This window comes from Saccopteryx leptura, chromosome 5 (genome assembly GCF_036850995.1).
Source record: "Saccopteryx leptura isolate mSacLep1 chromosome 5, mSacLep1_pri_phased_curated, whole genome shotgun sequence".
Taxonomy (NCBI): Eukaryota; Metazoa; Chordata; class Mammalia; order Chiroptera; family Emballonuridae; genus Saccopteryx; species Saccopteryx leptura.
In genome coordinates this window covers 162,375,045-162,395,915 of record NC_089507.1, presented here as the reverse complement: position 1 = coordinate 162,395,915, position 20,871 = coordinate 162,375,045, and the positions used below count along the sequence as shown (strand labels likewise).

The following is a 20,871-nucleotide window of genomic DNA, read 5'->3' as shown; positions in this document are numbered from 1 at the left end:
GGACGAAGGAAGTGAACATGGTGATCAAGTGTATTTTGATAAGATGCATGAGGAAATGGTTGTAGAATCTGAACGGTCTTTTTTTAATGCCAAGCAGTCATTAACCCCTCAGCAGTTTAGCTAACCTGATTTGAATGACTTAGTAAGAGATTTGGACCTATCAAAGAAAGCAGCTGAGTTATTAGCCTCCAGGCTTCAAGAAAAGAATATACTTAAAAAAAAAAAAAAAAGAAAAGAATATACTTCACCGGTCAGCTAAAGTATCCCATTTCAGGAAGTGTGAACAAATTTCTGTGGACTTTTTTCCAAAGACAAACACTTTGTTTACTGTCATAATATCAGTAGTCTTCTCAGCCAGCGAGGTGTTACCACTTACAGTCCAACAGAGTGGCAGCTATTTCTTGCCTGTCTAAACAGAGTCTGAAATGTGTTCTCCTACACAATGGTAATGTTTATGCAGTGGTTCCAATTGGTTATTCAACTCATCTCCGAGAAGATTATAATGACATAAAAATTGTCCTCGTTTTTCTGAAGTATGAGGAGCATAACTGGATCATTTGTGTGGATCTGAAAATGGAAAATTTCCTGTTAGGACAACAGAGAGGTTTCACTAAGTATCCTCGCTTTCTGTGTTTGTGGGATAGCCGAGCTCAGGAGAAACACTGGACACAGAAGGAGTGGCCGAAACCTGAAGTTCTGGAAGTAGGGATGCAAAATAATGTGAATGAACCTGTAGTTAATCGAAACAGGATCATTTTTCCCCCACTTCACATCAAACTTGGCTTAATGAAGCACTTTGTTCAGGCTTTGAATAGAGAAAGTGAATGCTTTTAATATATTATTTCTGTTTTTCCTGCCTTGTCTTTTGAGAAGATAAAATTTTGCAGGTGTATTCAATGGACCTCAAATTCGAACCCTCATACACGATGAAGAATTTCCCAGGAAGATGAATGAGGAGGAGAAAGCAGCATGGCAATCTTTTGTGGTAGTTACAAAAAACTTGGTTGGCAACAAAAAAAGCAGAAAACTATGAACTTCTGGTTCAAAGGATGCTGTTGGCTTTCCGCGACATTGGATGTAACATTAGTGTTAAGATTCACTACCTGAACAGTCACCTTGATATGTTTTCCAAAAATCTTGGAGCTATTAGTGATGAGCAGACTACTGCTGGAGCATCAAATGAGATTGTCCTCAACAAGTACACAACACAAGAGCTACAAACGCAAATTTTTGCCTGAATAGAATTCAAATAAGTTTTGCACAAATTTTATGATTAAAATAAGTATTTTAATATGTTCTATTTCAAAATTGTAGACAAATTCTGATGCAATCATATTTATTAGTGTGTTAGTGTATTTACTGAATTATATAAATTATATTTTTACAAAGATGATGCCCAAGAAGATATTCAACCTCATTATGTTAAACTAAATGTTGAAAATTTTACAATAAGAGGAAAACATAAAATTTTGAATTGTGAAAAAACTGTAGGTTAGAGAGAAATACTAATATCAGATTTGAGATCAGCATACTTGAATTAGGTAAGAACAAGTGTTTTTGTGCATGCCACAAAAATTTTGTTCTCCAGTGTCAAAGTGACATCACTTCAGTCTTTCTGTGCCCTTGTCAAAACTGCTTTTCGTCTTTTCCTCCTGCCCTGCTCATGATCACTCATTTCATACCATTTATTGAGCATATATAGGGTGGGACAAAAAGTAATTTTACCGTTCTGAGTATGCAAAGCATACAGTTAATTCTTGTGATTATTTAATAGTTATTGTATTATTTTTCATAGGAACAACTGTGAGCCTACTTCTGCCCGACCCTGTACTATGTGGCAGGCACTGTATTAGGGACCTAGGGACACAGAGCAAGACACACTCGATCTCTGCTCTTATGGGGTTTCATACCAGGGGCAGGAGAGAGAAAATGAACTAATAGAAAATAAATAATACAGAAACAGTGTTACGATGAAAATAAAAGTGCTTAAGGAGTTAGGGCAAGGGTTTCTCTATACAGAGGTGAGCCAGGATAGGAATATGCTCTTAGAAGTGCCCCCGCCGTGACTGGACTGAGGCCACAAAGAAATCTCTTTTCGTCCTGGTCGAATATCACACTGGGTTAGAGCATCATCCTGAGGCACGGAGGTTGCTGCTTTGATCTCCAGTCAGGGCACATACAGGAACAGATCGATGTTCCTGTCTCTCTTGCTCTCCTTGCCTCTCTCTAAAATCAGTAAAGCGAATATTTAAAAAATCAAGAAGTAACAATTTTTATTTTTCAGCCTAGGCGGTCTGTGCCTCTGAGTCATGTCAGAGAGGTGCCCAGGGAAGAGCCCATGCCTCTGTCCCTGGCCTATGAGCCTCTTCTCACCTCCACCCAGTATGTGTCCTCTGGTCAGGGCTTCATTATGGATGAGTCTGCCTCTGCCAGGCAGGCTGCCCTGACTTCTTTCTGCAGGTGAGATTTCTCCCTTCAGTAGGACACTGAAACTGCCCTCTCTTTTTTTTAGATTTGCGGTGATTTCATTAAAACAGGACTCACCAAAACCAGTATTTTCATGTAGTTTTGTTTGCGGCCAGGAAGCTTTTATACTCCAAGCATTATATCTTAGTAAAATTGGGGAGGGATGCGAGGTGGAGGAGTACCTAAGGGGCTTGACGATGGCATGGGTTATTATTATTTTTTAACACATTTCTTCTCTATTAAATGGAAGTATTTTCAGTAATAATAATGAAATGAAAAGATTGCAGTTTATGTTTGCCCTTACAAAACAAAATTAGCCTGATAATCTGCCCCCTATTTTACTGTTTAAAAAAGTTTTTGTCTTTCTTAATATATATATATATATATATAGTAAATTACACTTATGTTCAATATTATATTAGTTTCAGGTGGTCAGTACAGTGGTCAAACCATCATATACTTTACAAGACGCTGTGCTCTAAAAAGGTATCATTTATCAGATAACACACAAAAAGGCTTTTCTCATTCTTTACTTTCTTCAGATGTATTTCTTTGTTCTTCAAGTCTAAACCATCTACTCAGGCCCTGGCCGCTAGCTCAGTTGGTTCGAGTGTTATTCCAAAACACCAAGGTTGTGGGTTCAATTCTCGGTCAGGTCACTTACAGGAAGCAACCAGTGAATGCACAACCAAGTGGGACAACAAACGGATGCTTCTCTCTCTCTCTCTCTCTTTCTTCCTCCCTCTCTCTCAAATCAATCAACACATTTAAGAAAACATGCATTTACTCGGTCATAAACAAGTATTGATCGAGTGCCTCCTCTGTGTTGTAGATTCGGGGTGAACAAAACAAGACGTGTGCATTCTTATGGAATTGACCCTTTAGTGGTGGGAGACAGAAAAGAAAGTGCTAAGTTAGTTGTGCAGCTGTGTTAGATTTGCTCACAGGTTTACCAGCTACAAGCCTTTGGCCTGATTGGTACATGAGTGTGTGGCTGTGCCACGTGTGTATGGCCTATGTGAGCCTATGGGTGCTTGCGCTCAGGGGCATTGTGGATGTCGGTTTACCTGCCACCACTGTGAGGGGTCATTCTTGCTGTTTGCCTGCCTGAGAAGCGGTTTCCCCTGCCTATGTGCTCATCCGCCGTTGTGAGACATTATTAAATGGTAATGGCTCAGTGTATTCTGCCTCGACTACCGGCATTACATCAGTGCACACTGTTAATGGTGGAAGCAGTGGCCACTGGGCATAAAACTAGAGCAGGACTGGGATGTGCTTATGGGCTACAGGGACCAGGGTGCTCTTAAATCTAGGGTGACTGGAGATGGCTCCTGTGCCACAGGGACGATTGGGTGCGACCTACTAGAAGTGAACCTGTCCCCCACTAGTCTGGGGGAAGGATGCTCTGGCTCAGATGAACAGCCAACACAGAGCCCCAAGGTCACATGTTTGGGGACCAGCAGGGAGGCTGATATGACACAGCAAGGTGGAGATGTGTGGGGAGGAGGTCAGGGAGGCAGCCAGGGCCCAGATGGGGTGGGGTCTTGGACCCGTCTAACTCCTCTGCCTATTACTTTGGGTTTGGGTAGGTGGCTGGGAAGCCCTGGGGGACTTTGGTCTGAGAAGTGGAATTATCCATCTCCTGTTACTCTGGAAGAAGTTGGGAAGCAGGCAGACCAGAGATGACGTTATTGCCCAAGTCCACAAAAGAGCTGATTGTCAGTTTATTCTGGAAAAATCAGAAAGGATGAACATGGATGGGACATTTATGTAGAGTAGTGAAGAACAGGGAGGAATATTCCAGGTGGATAGGAGGAGAGGGAAGTAAGGAGGGGCACGCTAGGCATTCTGGGGGCCAGAGTAGGTGGCAGAGATGGGGGAGGACACAGTTACAGGCTTCACATTTTTTTCAAGCCCACGTGAAACAGGTACACTGATTTTATTGGGTCAAAATGTAAATCCCAACCACTGACAAAGAGTTTACACAAATACCCTCAGACTACACCACATGAATATTAGAAATAAAAAGAGAAGCCTGTCTCCCAATACATGCTGGGTTGAGGACCTTAGTAGCCTCAATTGCTTGGGAAAAAAAACTACTCAAACAGAAATTGCAATTTCTTCCTGTTCCTCTGCCCCCTCTGTGAGCTGAGCCTTGACCTGTTGTTCTTTGTCTAGCAGAACCAGCGGGAGTCCCCATCAGGAGTATGAGGAGGATGCTTGGCAGCAGGGCCACCCCCCGGGAGGACTGAGGCTTCTCCTCTTAGGGAAGCGTGGGGCAGGAAAAAGTGCCACAGGAAACACTATTCTGGGAAAAGATGTGTTCACGTCCAAATTCAGTGGGCAGAGGGTGACTACTGTGTGCAAGAAAGAGGAAGGATCTGTGACAGGGGAGATGGTTGTGGTCATCGACACCCCCGAACTTTACTCCTTAACAATTCGTGCCAAAGACAAGCAGCGTCACATTGAATGCTGCTTGGCACCCTCTGCCCCCAGCCTCCATGCCCTGCTCCTGGTGGTCCCCATCGGCCACTACCAGACGGAGGACAGAGAAGCAATCAAGGGCATCCAGAAGGCGTTTGGGGCGGGAGCTGTGAGACACACCATTATCATCTTTACTCAGAAAGGTGAGTTGGGCAATGACTCCATCCAAGATTACTTTGAAAGCGACAACTCTGTTAAAGATTTGGTTGAAACCTGTAGAAGCCAATACTGTGCTTTCAACAACAAGGCAGAGGGGGCCGAACGGCACAGCCAGGTGACGGAGCTCCTTGGTCGGGTCAAGCGTTTGGTGGATGAGAACGGAGGACCCTACAGCGTGGACATCAGAAATGAAGGCAGCGGGTTCCAGGTGAGAATCCTTGTTAAGGTCTCCAGGGACCTTTGTGTCGTTAGAGTGAGTGGGATGACAATGGGCCCAGACAAGTGACAACCTTCACAACCTTTGTTTAAGAAGATAGGTGACCATAATTTGGAGAGATGAGGCACCAGATGGTGGGAGACTTTGAATACTATCCTCTGGACTGCATTGGTAAAGTAATGGATATGTTTAAGTCCTTGTCTGACTCTACCCCTCATAAATTTGGACACAAATGACTCATTAGATCCACTTGGCATTAATAAAATGACCCTCTTTATGACCCCACATCTCTGCTTTCTGACCACTCTAGAGGTTGCTGATTCCTCCTCTCATGAGCTCTAAAAGTTGGCATTTGCAGGGTTTGAGTCTAGCCTGTCTTCAGCTCTCTACGCAGTCCCTCCACATTTCATAGCATTGAGTGCCGTTTACTGCTAACAGTTTTTACATTAGTAGTGAATCCTTTGTATTTCATAGAATATGAATGAGTTTGAGCCAGGCTGTGTAAGGTGAGAAATGTCTGATAACCAGAGTGGAATGTGAGGACCCCATGGAGAGAAACGAGTGACAGTACCAATGGTTTTGGTGAGAAAGGGAGTGAGAGGGCCTGGCCAGTTGGCTCAGCAGTAGAACATCAGCCTGGCCTGTGGAAGTCCCGGCTTCATTTCCCGGTTAGGGCACACAGAGAAAAGCTCATCTTTTTCTCCACCCTTTCTTTTTCTCTCTCCTCTCTTTTCCTCCTGCAGCCATGGTCAAAACAAGCAAGTTGGCTCTGGACACTTTGGTCTTGCCCCAGGCTCTAAAATAGCTCAGTTGCTGAGTAATGGAGCAGCAGCCCCGGATTGGGCAGAGCATCACCATGTAGGGGGCTTGCGTGGTGGATTGTGGTTGGGACACATGTGGGAGTCTGTGTCTCTGTCTCCCTGCATCTATGTTAAAGAAAATAGAGAGAGAGAGTAAGCAAGGGGAAACATTCCTGGTGGGCATGGAGACTGCACAAAGACAAGCTTAAAAGACAGGCAGCGTCTGAGGATGGCAGGTTCATCAAGATTACATATCACAGTTTTTACTTTCTTTTCTGATTGCATGCCAAGTTAAATTCTGAGAATGAGTATAAGGCTTCACCAGGTAGGGGAAGAGGACATCAGGTTTGTGGCTATCCACACCCCATCGTCACCTCCATCTACCCACCTGGATGGAGACGATTCCAAGGTTTACTGGATTCATATTGGAAGAAACTTCATCTCTACACTGGGGGTGCCCATGTGGGATGGAGACAGTGGAGAGATGTGGGGACTTGGTTCCCAGTCTCCTTACTTCCCCTGTCTCTCAAATGCACGTCACAGCCTTCTCTGGGCTCGAATCCTCCTCCAGGGAGCATAGACGTTACCTGTAAGCCTCTGGATCTTCTCCAGGAGTAGCAGAATTTCTGGAAGACTATGGAGGGAATTACTTTAGGAACTGTGGAGAAGTGTCGTTAGAGAGAGCTTCAGGAACAAGGTCGTGGTTAGATGGCATCTGTGGGGCCCCCCAGAGTGAGGACAAGGCCCATCTTACGTCTGGGAAACCTGAAGCAGCATGAGCAGTGGAATTACGGACCAGGCTACGGCGGCCAGCGAGGACCGTGACCAAGGCCTTGATGTGACCACATCCTAACCATCAATTTACTCTGAATTATATACTTGGGTCTCTTTTTCTTTCTTGTGGAAGGATGAGATTTCAGATCTGTGTACATCACTTCCCCCTTTATTTTCTAGGACTGTGTGAAAGAAGCCGCATCTCAGAAGGAGGACAATCCACACAGTAAGATATCCTTAAAAAAATACTTGCTTTGCCCTGGCTGGTTAGCTCAGTTAGTTGGGAGCATCACCCCAAAACAATAGTGTTGCGGGTTTGTTCCCCGGTCAGGGCACATATGGGAAGCAACCAATGAATGCACAACTGAGTGGAACAACAAAGGAATGTTTCCCCTCTCTCTCTCATCCTTCCTCTCTTTCTCTCTGAAATTGATAAAAATTAATAATGATGATTATTACAGTTCATCTTATATGCTAGATTATATATAACATACTAATCATCCAATCCCCATAGTATATAATATATAATCTTCATACCAACCCTATATAAAAGATGTTATTATCATTATTCTCATTTTACAGATGAATAAACATAGCCACAAATACATAAAATCGGGTGGCAGTGGGGGTTTAAAATTCTGTCAATGGCCTTCAGCCCCCAGAACATACCTGTTACTGCACAAAATTGGGTTTATTTGTCTCCTCGAGGGAATAGCATGTCATCAGGAACTGGGGCGGGGAGCATTTCAGAATGAGCTGTTGGAAAGGACTTTTTCCATGATGAGGGCTTGTGAAAGGTGATTTGGGGTAGAGTAAGAACTCTCTGAAGGCAACATAACAAGGTCATGGTGTCATTGCATTTTAGCTTTTTTCTTTTTTTCCTTCTTACTTCCCTTCCTTCTATCTGTCTCTCTTTCCCTCCATCCCTCCTTCCCTCCTCCCTTATTTCCTTCTTTCTTTCTTTCTTTCCTTCCTTCCTTCCTTCCTTCCTTCCTTCCTTCCTTCCTTCCTTCCTTCCTTCCTTCCTTCCTTCCTTCCTTCTTTCCTTTCTTTCTTAGTGACAGGCAGGGAGGTGGAAAGACAGACTCCCACATGTGTCCTGACTGGGATCCAATCAGCCACCCCCATCCGGGGATGATATTCAGCCCATTTGGGGATGCTGCTCTGATGATTGGCAACCAAGCTATTTTAGCACTATACAGGAGGCCATGCAGCCCTCCTCAGTACCCAAGACAACTTGCTCATTTGAGTCATTGCTGCAGGAAGGGAAGAAAGAGAGAGAGAGAGAGAGAGAAGCAGGAGTGGGAGCAGTGGAGAAGCAGATGGGCACTTCTCCTGTGTGCCTTGATTGCAAATCAAACCCAGGACTTCCACACGCTGGGCCGATGCTCTACTGCTAAGGATCTCAGGTGCTTTCTATAAATGCCATGCTCATTGTCCTTCTAGACTTGCTGTGTAGGAACAAGGTGACAGCCCACCCGGATGGCACCTTGGATGATACAAACTCAGTGACTATCCATCCGGCTGGTGACTCTGGCACCTGCTCAGCACGTAGGTCTGGTGCCGACCTGGGATCACGGGAAAGTGGTGGGGACAGGGCATGTGTGGAGAGACAGTTTTGTGGCACAGATTTTTTTCAGCAGTTTACTGAGATATGTTTTACACAGAGTAAAATGGACAAATCTTTACTACATGACGCAATGAATTTTTTTTACACATCTGCATATATGCAACCACAAACTACATAAAGAAATGCAGCATTGCTGCCACCTTGCCAGTGCTGTCTGCCTCATCCTCCGAAGGGGAGGATGACCAGCACTGGTTAATCTCGTCTGTTCTTGAACTTCAGATAATGGGCGCGTGCAGCCTGTGATTCTGCATCTGGCTTCTTTCACTCGGCATGTTTTGGAGATCCAGCTGAGTGGCAGATATCAGTAGTTCACTCTTCTTTTTTAATTGCTGGCTGTGGTTCATTTTATAAATATAGCACTAAGGGTCATTTGAAACTCAGATTCTCCCTGGTCCTGCCTTAGCCCATGGCCTTCATGCCCAGTACTTACCTGTGGTAGCAAAACAAGAGGAATGCGAAGGACCAAGGCCAGTGAAGCCTCAGTTTAACATTTTCAGGTTTCTGGGCACTCACCAGCCGTTGACATATCTCTTAATCGGTTCACAGCTGCTTCTGTGACTTGCGCTTGGAGGGTAGCTCCTGACCAGGACTGGAGCTCTCCTGGTTCAGGGCACTGGTGCCATTCTGTATAAAAACTGACGAGGCAGAGAACCAGCCAACCTGTCCCCATGTCTGTGTTCACCTGTAAGCAGAGACTCAGAATCTGTCCTGTCTTCCCACAGGCCCAGGGGAGCAGCAGCTGCGGGCCTCAGGCTCTGAACTGAACCCGGGACGTCAGAACTAAAGGTCCTACTGGTAGGGCGGCGCGGCGTGGGAAAAAGTACAGCCGGCAACAGTCTTCTGGAAAAGAGAGCCTTCCAGACCAAATTCAGCGACCGCTGGGTGACCCAGGAGTTCAAGTCTGAGAGCAGGGTCTGGAAAAGGAGGGAAATTTTGGTCATTGATACTCTGGACTTATCAACGGTCTTGAAACCAGCCCTTCAGGAACACGCCCCTCAGGGCCCCCACGCCTTCCTGCTGGTGACCCCACTGGGCTCCTTCTCTGAGAATGATGAGGCAGTGCTGACCACTCTCCTAAGAAGGTTTGGAGACAAATTCAGGGAACACACGGTCGTGCTTCTCACAAGGAAAGAAGACGGAGGGGATGAGGAAGCAGACCCGCCCTCAGAAACCACATGAACCGTCAAGGAACTCATCGAGGAAGGTGGGCACCGATACAGCACCTTCAGCTACAGCGCGGCACCAGAGGAGGAGCGAGGGCAGGTGGGGCGCTCCTGGACAAAGTCGTGCGCCTGGTGCTGCGGAATGGTGACAAGACCTGTGGCTTCGCTGAAGGTGCGCAAAGCTCTGCACACATCTTATATGAGCTTCACAAAAAGGAGAGGCGGGGTCCTGGCCGCGGGGTTCAGATGTGCAGGCCGTCTGGAGAGGGGGCGTGGAAAAAAACCGGTCTGAAATGGGCGGTGCAGAAAGGGTTGAGTTGGATGGCTGAGCAGAAAGCTGGAAGGCGTTTCTGGGCGCACACTAGCAATCTGAAGCAGAGCGGTAGGAGGAAGCAAGCCCACTGTGAAGGGGCGGGGCCGAGGGCCAGGGTCTGGATGGGCATGAAGGGGTCCCACCTCTATAGAAAGCGGGATGGGGGCTCAGAGAGTTCTGAGAACCACACCGCCGGGGGGTAGGGAAGCAGTACTGAAGGACATAGGATGTCGGGAGTCTTTCAATCCTATTACCATGAGATTGTGGGTTCAGAATAAGCAATTCAGTAATTTCCCCTGGATGGAGGAGCACGGGATGGGCTGCTCCCTTCTTGTTTGGAGGTGGAGATTGGTGACGTCGGAAGGAGGTCGTGATTGAGGAAAAGTGTGAAGGAGAGATCTGAATGGAACAGAGAGATCACGGGACAAGAGCAAAGTCATAAAGAATCCCCCAGTGACGTCCATGGTATTACTCCTGTAATTCCATTTGTAGAGGAATTTGTTCTCCATAGTTGACACCCCCTGGACAGTGTTTGTAACTCTGTCATCATAGCCATGGGGCCTTTTGACGTCCATGAAAGTCACCTGTTGAATGTGGTTGTAAAGAGAAATGACCATTAGTGTGCCCCCTCTGGTAATCCACAGATGCTGTATTGTTGCTTTTTCACAAAAGTTAATTCTGAGAAATGCTTTTTCAAGGACATGCAGGAGATTTTGCCACAGTTGGCATAGTTGGCAGCAAGGACAGAAGACAGAGGTGAGATGAGTAGAGTGGACCCAGGTGAACAGGTATAGAGTAACTCGTAGGGTGCCAGGGAGTCAGAGAAGCCCTCAGGAAAAGGACCAAATTCAGAGATAGGAGCAGGGACATAGCCCTGGGCAAGGACAGTGGTCCAAGCCCTGCTTCTGAGTTCACTGTATGTCTGCGACATGCCCATGCTTGGGGCTGGAGTGGCCAGGTGGGAAGGTGGCCCTGGTGCTCCCCGAGTGTCCTTGGCTATAGTGTGAAGCACAGCTTTGCAAGACTTACTCAAATAACCCAGGGTGACGACTCTCTTCTGCTTTCCTCTGACAGAGACCCTGACCATTGTCCTCGTGGGGAGGAGTGGGACTGGGATGAGTGCCACTGGCAACACCATCCTTGGGAGGTCAGAATTTGTCTCTCAGCTCTGAGCCCAGCCAGTCACCAAGGAGGTCCAGGACAGCAGGGGGATGGTGAATGAGCAGGACATCATGGTGGTGGACACTCCTGCGCTCCGCCTGATGCTCAGTGAGGAAGGCAACCCATAAAGAAGTTCCAAAACTATGTGTCCAACCATGGAGGGAACACGGTTCTGGTTCTAATACTCCAGTTGGGACGGTTCACTCAGCAGGATAAAGAGGTGGTGGCGACTTTAGAGAGCATCGTTGGAAATGATGTTACAAAATCCATGATTGTGCTTTTTACTGGGAAGGAAGACCTGGGGGGAGGGAACCTGAAAGATTACTGTGATAACACAAATAGCAAAGCTCTTAGGAAAATAATTAAAAAATGTAAGGGGCGAGTTTGTGCTTTTAATAACAAAGAAACTGGCCAAGACAGCAAAGACCAGGTAACAGACCTTTTGAAAAAGGCCAAAGAGGTGATAGGTCGTGATGGGCATGGATACTTCTGTACACAGGAGACAGCCAGCAAAAGAGCTAAAAATGCCCAGGAAAAGCTAAACTCCACCAACATGAAAATATTCAAAATATGGCTCTAACTGCTTTTCGCCAGTTAAGGGGTTTATCCTGAAACAACCAAGTCAGGCATTCAATCCCCAGTCAGAGCACACACGGGAAGCAACCAAAGAACTCACGACTGAGTGGAACAACAAATGAGCGCTTCCCTTCCCCACCCCTCTCTCTCCCTTCCTCTCTGTCTCTCTTTAAAAATAAAAATTAAGTTCTGAGGTCATAGCTTGGTTGGTTAACATGTCCCAAAGCACAGAGATGGCCAGTTTAATTCACTGGTCAGGGCACATACAGGAGTGGCTTGATGTGCCTGTCTCTTTCTCTCTCTCTCCCTGCCTTTCTCTCTCTCTCAAAAAAAAAAAAAAAAAAAAAAAAGCATTTAAAAGAAAAAATTTACCCCAACCTTTAGTTGCATAGTGGGTGAGACATTGACCTGGAATGCTGAGGTTGCTGGTTCAAAACCCAAGGCTTGCCCTGTCAGGGTGCATATGAAAAGTAACTACTATTACAAATTGATGCTTCCGGCTCCTCCCGACCTTTCTCTCTCTCTCTCTCTCTCTCTCTCTCTCTCTCTCTCTCTCCTCTCTCTAAAATATTTTAAAAATCAGTAAGTAAAATCTTTTACCAAGCCCACTAATGATTGGTTTTTATAGCTGGCTGAAATGCCTGGGGTCTCTTTTAAGTCCTAGACATGCTCAAGTTGGGTGGATGGGAACAGGCTTCGTGACTTTGAGGGTTGAGAAGTCAGTGCCTCTCACCTGTAAGGCAGGGCAGGTAACAGGAGATTGTAAAGGAGCAAGAAGAAATATGATCGGGAAAAAGGTTTCAGAGGTTAGGCTGATATTAAGAGTCAAAACCAATTCACAAGAATCACCCTACCTGTTTAGGTAGATGGGACTCAGGACAGACCTGGGACCAAGGCTCTCCCAGTTTTATACCTATTCAGTGCAGTTCGATGTGGCTCATGCACAGATTTTTTAGGGCTCCTTAGGTAGCTATCCCGTATAGCCTCTACAGACTTGTCACTGACTGATGGCCTACCAGAACGTGGTTTTTCCACGAAACTGCCAGTTTCCTTCAACTGCTTATCCCACCGAGTAATGTTATTCCTATGTGGTGGCGCTTCATTATAAACGCGCCGATATTCATGTTGTACTTTTGTCACAGATTGGAATTTAGCCAGCCACAGAACACAGTGAACTTTCCTCTGTACCGTCCACATCTCAACTGCCATGGCCGTGGGCTGCTCTGCTTAATACACGGTGTTATGTCATCATCTGCGCATGCGCACATGCTGCCACTCATCCTACAGAAACTGGGAGGGTTTTCCTTTTATTTGGTGAAGATTTCACATTTCTATCATCTTTTGTTGCTTTCCTGTGACCGGTAAACGTGCACCATGACTTTACGGACAGACCGTATATAATTACATGAAAATCAGGGCGTCCAGATTCATGAGAGAGAGGCAAAATCTAGTAAAGTCCTGGGCATGGCAGACAGGTCAAGCTGGACTCCTGTGTCCGGCCCACGGCCCCTGAGCTCTCCTTTCCTGAAAGGGTGGCTGTCCCTTTGTGCCCTCTTATTTTCAAGTCTGAATGCAGAGGGACCCAGGCAGCCCCCGTTTGTTGTCCCTGAGGAAATGAACACGATTCCCTGAGATTTCAAATGATTGTGTAGTTAAATCATCACAGTGAAACAGACAAGAGCAGAAAAATAAAATTAAAAAATGAAATAGACTAGAACAGAAATCAGGAGCACAGTAAAATTGCCAACCTTGCAAAATTTTTAAATTCTAAATTTAATTCTAGATTTCCTCTAGAAAGGGTTATAGACAACTCCTTTTCACCTCTCCTCTCCTTCTTTTTCACTTCAGGGTTAGGAATTGGGCTCAAACGCAGAGAAGTCACGTAATAACGGTCTAAACTCATTGGGAGCTCATTGTGTCTCATATCCAGAGTGGGCCATTGGGGCCCGTGTGGTACCGACGGTCCAGCTTCATTCTCATGCAGCTTCCACAATTCGGCTGCATCTAGGTGCCCAGATAGTGATGTTCTGCTCAGGGATGAACAAGTAAAATCGAGAGCTGCCTGATGGGGGCACTGTATGAAGTGAGAAATATGGAATTGTCTCGGAGGTGAAGCAGGGCCAGATGGTTTCAGTATTGACCACATCACAGATGCTTTGGCGACAGGATCTATGACATCGCCTTTTTTTTTTTTTTCTGAAGTTAAAAGTGGGGAGGCAGAGAGACAGACTCCCATATGTGCCCAACTGGGATCCACCTGGTGTGCACAGTAGGGGGTGTTACGCTGTCTATTGGAGTGTTGCTCCGTTGCAACAACAGCCATTCTAGTGCCTGAGGTGGAGGCCATGGAGCCATCCACAGCACCCGAGCAAACTTTGCTCCAATGGAGCATTGGCTATGGGAGGGGAAGAGAGAAATAGAGAAAAAGGAGAGGGGGAAGGGTGGAGAGCAGTTGGGCGCTTCTCCTGTGTGCCCTGGCCAAGAATTGAACCCAGGACTTCCATGTGCCAGGCCAACACTCTACCACTGAGCCAGCAGCTAGGGCTATGTCACTGCCTTTGTTTTTTTTAAAGTATCAGCTTACCTTCATGATTAAGCCATTTATAAGAGCATGGGCTGACATCATTCATACTTTTGTACCCTGTATTACCCTCACTATGACAAATTCTGGAAAATGTGTGTGTAAATATACTCCACTGTGAAAATGTGGAGTGAAATAATAAAGATGAATTATATTACAAAGTTATGTGATTCCTGTGCTTCCTTCATGGGGAAGAGCCGCCTCCTCAGAGAAGTAGGTACCTCGACGCTTGTAAGGACTTTGTGTCTTTGGTACCTGAGGACCTTAGAGGACCAGTGACAACTACTTTAAGGCACCCCTTAGGTAATTTCTCTGTGGCAAGCACAAATAATAGTGACCTGGACTAGAACCCGGAATATGAGAGGAAGAAGGTCTAGTAGTTGCTATTTCCTCCTCCCAGGATTTCCATCTGTCTAAAGGTGGGGAAAAATCCTAGGGTTCTCCCCATGGCCTAGCAGGTGACACGGGTGCTGACGAGGTCGGGGCCATGTGGCCATCTACTGCCAGGCAGGACATGACATAGGGTACATCATCATTTTTCTTTAGGACCCCTCCTGAAGTGGAGGCTGGGGACAGCAATACTGTTGTGTTCATTTATTCTAGAAGGACTTGCTGAGACAGAGTGAGGAGAGCCCTGACTGGATAGCTCGGCTGGTTAGAGTGGAGTCTGGTTACGCAAAGGTTGTGGGTTTGATCCCCAGTCAAGGCTCATACTGGATGGAACAGATTGAGGCTTTTGTCTCTCTGTGTACCCCTACCTCCTGCTCTACACCCCAAAATAAATGTAATAATTAAAAAGAGTGAGGAGAGCAAGCAGATTTAGGTGGAGGTTGGAGTAACGTCTGTTAATGACAAAAGGGAGGATGCCGAGTTGGGCACTGAAGGCTCAGAGCTCGCTGAGGATCTGACCTTTGCTGAGGAGCTGGAGGGACAAAGAGACCCCTCAGATCTGACAAAGCCTGTGCCAGCCCTGTAGAGAGATCTGGGGCAAAGAGGGATGCACAGCCATGTCGTGCATTGGGCAGAGGCTGGAAGCTCTGCTGAGCTCAGCCTGGGACCCGCATGGCCTTTGGCTCAGAACAAGATGTGCTCTGATGGGTCTTACGGGAGGCTGTTGGCTCACTGGGCAGACAGCCACATTTTTTTTTCCGTTTTTCAATAATCTGGTGGACCAGATTCCCAGAAAAAAACACTAACTACTGACAGTTACTCAAACAGAAATAAAATCTGAATATAACTTTAACAAGCAAAAAGGTTACATTAGCAATTAAAAGAAACCCTGAAACTCCATGAAAGCAAAGCCCAGGACCAGCTGGTTTCACTGGAGAATTCTGCTAACCATTTAAAGAAGAAGGAATATCAATAAATCCTTTGCAAACATTCAAAAAATAGGAGATTGGGAAATACATCATAATTCATTCTGTGAAGTCAGCATCCTTCAAGGATCTTACAAGAAAAGAAAATGACAGACCAATATCCTTTATGAGTATAGACATGTAAATCCTCAACGATATACTAGCAAATTGAATATAGTGACTTATAAATAGAAGTATATATTGTGAGAAGTATGAACCATATGTAAGTATAGCTATCTGGGATTTATGATATTATTTGTTAAATGATATCTCAATACTCAATATGTCCATGGCCCTTGATTCACAATTGGTCAGTCATATGTCAGCTGAGTGTCCCCTACTCCTTGGTGACTTGGTGAAATTTGGTCCAAACTATAATGACACAGGACGGCAGAGTTCAAAGTCCTCCTATCCGGTTGTCAGGGTTCCCTCTCCTTCCTCCTCGGCCTTGTTTCCTCGTTCCTGTGACGGTGAGTCCTGACTCTGCTTCCACCTGTGACTCTGAAAGCCCAAAATGCAGCGTTTTTTCTTTAAAAGAAACTGTCCAGCTCAAAACCGTGGGCTTGCTGGGTCAAGGCACATACAAGCAGCTGCTATGAGCTGTTGCTTCCCCTTCTACTCACCCCCAATCTCTCTCCTCTCTCTTAAATCAATAAATAAAATTTAAATTTAAAAAACTGGCATCTATGCACATTTATTATTCGGCTTTTTCTTGTCCTACTTTTAGAAAACTTACTGCAGAAGCTGTAGAGACCAAGATTAGCACACAGACTTCCTCTCTCCATGCGATAACTCTCTGCTTTCTGCTCTGCCCTCTTTTTCTCCCCGAAATTTTAAGATGCTGTTATTTGTGAATAAGAGATCCTGTCCCTTAGTGGATAAAATAATGACTGTCTCTTTTAGTTTGTCTAGCTTTGGTTAAAAAAACAAACAAATAAAGCAAAAAACAGCCCTGGCCAGGTTGCTGAGTTAGAGTGTTGACCTGATATGCCAAGGTTGCGGGTTCAATCCTGGGTCAGGACAGATAGACAAATAAACCAATGAGTGCATGAATAAGTGATGACAACAAATCGATGTTTATCTCTCTCTCTCTAATTACAACAAAAACAATTTTTTAAATCCTTACTCTCCCCCCTTTTCCACTTTATAATGCAAGGTTAGAAAAGTCAATTTCAAAACACATTTAAAAATATCCCATATATTCAGAATATTAGGTAAATTAGAGATGAACATCAAGTGTGGACCACAGAATGCTCAGTATACTCCCTCAGGTTTAACAAGTAGGTATGTTGTGCTTGTTCCTGGTATCCAATTTGTTCTCTGTGACTGTTGAAATGACTCCGTTCAGAATCTTCTGACTGCAGGAAAGGGCTGTGTCTCCCCGAGTTCCCCCAGCTGGGAACTCTCTTTAGTTTGTCTAGCTTTAGTTTGAACTAGCTGTGTGCCGGCTGAGATTTGTTCTCTGATTGTTTGATTATTTCAGGCTCCCTCACTGTCTTAGCATGTTGGCTGAGAAAAGACATTTTGGAGGGTGCTTCTTGTTCTGCAGCATTTGGCCTCATCCTTCCTGTCATCACGGTGCTGCTTTTGAGCTTGTCTCTTTATTTTGCCTGCGGTTCCATATTCTGGTGGCTTCTCATGCCGCTCAGGGTCAGTGACTTGTTTGCTCAGAGCTTAGGTTCTAAAGCTCATTTGGGATGGGCTCCTCACTAGGCCCTTCACTTATAACTGCTTCATAAGTGACTGAGGTCACTGGAAATATTAGGTCTGAATATTTCTTCAGGAGAAAGCTGGAAGAATGTAGACCCTTATACCTGGTATGAACACGTGGCCTGGAGGCACGTGTAGTAGTTCCCTAATCCAGGTACCAAGCAAAGTATGTAAAGTTAGAGGCCACTGTTTTCGAAAAGAAAAGTGTGTGTGTGTGTGTGTGTGTGTGTGTGTGTGTGTGTTAACATTCCACACCGCCCACCCTATTGTCTCAATTTTAGGATCATATAGCAAGTACAACAAGCAAATTTTTGCCTTGACAAGACTTTGGCTACAAGCCAGATTCATCATAAATGGGGTCATGTCAGGTGATTGCACTATTGCATTTCCGTGACTTCTCCCAAGAGGAAGAATGTTTGTTATCCACAGCAGGAAACTTGTTTGGTTGATATTTGTAGTAGCTATTATTTGCCCACCGGTATCTCTAAATCAATCTTAGCTTTAGATACTTTTGTGACTAAAGTTTCATAATATTATTCAATTCAAGCGGTTCACCGCTTGGGGCACTCTATTGAAGAATAAGCTGAAGAAATGTGAGGGTGATCTGGCTGTGACATCTATCACCCTATTGATCACCAGGGTTGATTTGGCTGATCTGGCTGTCTAGGTGGGTGTCCTCTTTCTTCCTCACACCTCCATGTGTGTCCCCCGCAAAGTGCATGCTGTGTCTAAGAGGATGACCTTCCCGAGAGAAGGGAGGATCTTTCTTCAGTCAAGGGTAGTCAAGTAGCTGCGCACCCCTGCTAGAACCCCCATCAAGACTAAGATGTGGTAGGAAGCAACTAATGAGTGCACAACTAAAGGGAACAACAAATGAATGCTTTCCCTCCTTCCTCTCTCTGTCTTTCTTAAATCAAGCAGGAAAAAAAAAAGAATAACGAAGTACTTTTACTGTCCTGCAGCAATAAAGAAGACAGGGCACTCACATCCACAGGCCTGTCTCCCCACAGGGAGGATTAACCATTGCTCTTCTACACTGTTTGGTCAATGACATAACATACTGATTTCTTCTTTGCAGTTGGCTACACAGGTGGGTTTAGGGTGGGTTCCTGTCAAGCTCATCCTTTTTACAGCTGCCCCTGCAAAATATTGAGCTACACTTTAACATTTAGCAAAAATGCATTTAATAAGTACCTCCCACACCTTGAGACCCTTATCCTATCCAATGATATCTACTAAAGGTGAAGATTTACTTTAATAAAACAAAGTGCTCTCTTATTTAAATCTACTTGATTGAGTGTATGAGCCTTTTGATGTGCTGTTGAGTTCAGTTCGTTAATATTTTGTTGAGGGTTTTTGCATTTATATTCTTCAGGGAGATTGGTTTACAGTTTTCTTTTCTTGTTGTGCCCTTGTTTGGTTTTCATATTGGCTTATTCTGCCCTCAAAAAATGACTTTTGAGGTGTTTCTTTCTCCTAATTTTTTGGAGGAGTTGAGGATCAGGATTAATTGTTGCTCAAATTTAGGTGGAATTCACTCATGCAACTAGACAGTATGGGCTTTTCTTTGCAGGGAGAATTTTGATTCCTGCTTCAAGCTCCATACTCATTACACTGGGGAACAAAATTTTTGTTGCATCCACAAAGACACTTGTTCTTACTTAATTCGAGTGTGCTGATCTCAAATCTGATATTAGTTTTTCTATCTAAGCTACAGTTTTTTGCAATTCAGGATTATAAGTTTTCACCTTATGGTAAAATTTTCAACACTTAGTTTAACATAATGATGTAGAATGTCTTCTTGGGTATCATCTTTGAAAAATATAATAATTTATATAATGAGGTAAATACACTAACACACTAATAAATACGATTGCATCTGAATTTGTCTACAATTTTGAAATAGAACTTATCAAAGCACTTATTTTAATCATAAAATTTGTGAAAAACATATTTAAATTCTATTCAGGCAAAAATTTGCGTTTGTAGCTCTTGCGTTTGTGTACTCGTTGAGGACAATCTCATTTGATGCTCCAGCAGTAGTCTGCTCATCACTAACAGCTCCAAGATTTTCGGGAAACGTATCAATGTGACTGTTCAGGAAGTGAATCTTAATGTTAATGTTACATCCAGTGTCGCGGAAAGCCAACAGCATCTTTTGAACAAGAAGTTCATAGTTTTCTGCTTTTTGTTGCCAAGAATGTTCTTTGTAACTGCCACAAAAGACTGCCATGCTGCTTTTTCCTTCTTATTCATCTTCCTGGCAAATTCTTTGTCACATATGAGGGTTCAAATTTGAGTTCCATCAAATATAACTGCTTTTATCTTCTTGAAAGTCAAGGCAGGAAAAGCAGAAATAATATTTTGAAAGCATTCACTTTCTCTATTCAAAGCCTGAACAAACTGCTTTATTAAGCCAAGTTTGATGTGAAGTGCGGGAAAAATGATCCTGTCTTGATTAACTACAGGTTCATTCACAATGTTTTGCACCCCTACTTCCAGAGCTTCATGTTTCAGCCACTCCTTCTGTGTCCAGTGTTTCTCCCAAGCTCAGCTGTCCCACAAACACAGAAAGCGAGGATACTTCATGAAACCTCTCTGTTGTCCTAACAGGAAATTTACCATTTTAATATCCACACAAATGATCCGGTTATGCTCCTCATACTTCAGAAAGTGGAGGACAATTTTTATGCCATTCTTACTAAGTCATTCAATTTGGGTTGGCTGAACTGCTGAGGGGTTAATGACCGCTTGGCATCAGAAGAAGACTCTTCAAATTCTACAATCATTTCCTCGTGCATCTTATCAAAAAATACTTGACCACCATGTTCACTTTCTTCGTCCTTAAAAGAAATAAAACCATTGAAAACTGGAACTGGAAGTGTCTCAGAGTGTGGGAAAGGTCGTATTGCTGAAGGAATACTAGGATATGTGATCATATGCCATTTTTCTTGCTGATGCTTTTTGTATGGATCAGACAGAAATAACAGTCACTGCTGTGGTCCTTAGGTTCAAGCCAAACCATGGAAATACCAAAAGGCATTCCTTTGCGTTTTCCTTTTGTCTAGGCATGAAGCATTTCCTCAGAATTATGACCCACAATATGAGGAACCCAATTCTTGTCTTGATCGCCAAGGGAAACTTGAAAATAGGCAGTATATGCACGTGTCACAAATGATGAAATATTGCACCTTTGATGTTGAAGTGTGTAACAGCCACATATATAACAGAAGGTGTTAGGACTGTTTTTACATTTACACCTACTTGAAGAAGCCATGATTCAATCTTAAAACAAAATGAGAGGGTGTATTTATCAGATAATATTTTTTTACATTTAGAAACAACTACAATTATGTAAAAGTGATGTTTGTAAAACATTAATTGCCTTGTGATTATGTTCAATCCAAAAGTTGTTGCCCTTTAACTCCAATTTAAAACCAATGCATGCCATTAATGGTAACAAAAAGAAATTAAAATTGCAT

At 44.3% G+C, this 20,871-nt stretch overlaps 3 protein-coding genes and 1 pseudogene across 4 annotated transcripts in view; 2 read left to right on the top strand and 2 right to left on the bottom strand.

Annotated features, from left to right (window-relative positions):
* LOC136406420 (GTPase IMAP family member 9-like) overlaps positions 1-20,871 on the bottom strand; it is a 421,274-nt pseudogene that overhangs the window by 162,963 nt on the left and 237,440 nt on the right.
* Positions 1-20,871, bottom strand: part of LOC136406404 (GTPase IMAP family member 7-like) — a 243,511-nt gene that overhangs the window by 162,651 nt on the left and 59,989 nt on the right. The window lies entirely within an intron of this gene.
* Positions 2,339-11,950, top strand: LOC136405639 (GTPase IMAP family member 8-like). The gene is given in 9 exon segments (XM_066385130.1): positions 2,339-2,460; positions 4,645-5,317; positions 7,081-7,126; positions 8,347-8,451; positions 9,253-9,297; positions 9,300-9,701; positions 9,704-9,865; positions 11,081-11,287; positions 11,290-11,950. Coding segments are annotated over 9 exon segments (2,220 nt in total). The 3' UTR covers positions 11,748-11,950.
* The window catches only part of LOC136406411 (GTPase IMAP family member 8-like), a 90,615-nt gene continuing 74,425 nt past the window's right edge, over positions 4,682-20,871 (top strand). Inside the window, exon 1 of the mRNA XM_066386477.1 lies at positions 4,682-4,788. The gene's annotated coding sequence lies outside the window, so the exon portion shown is untranslated. The remainder of the gene's footprint in view (positions 4,789-20,871) is intronic.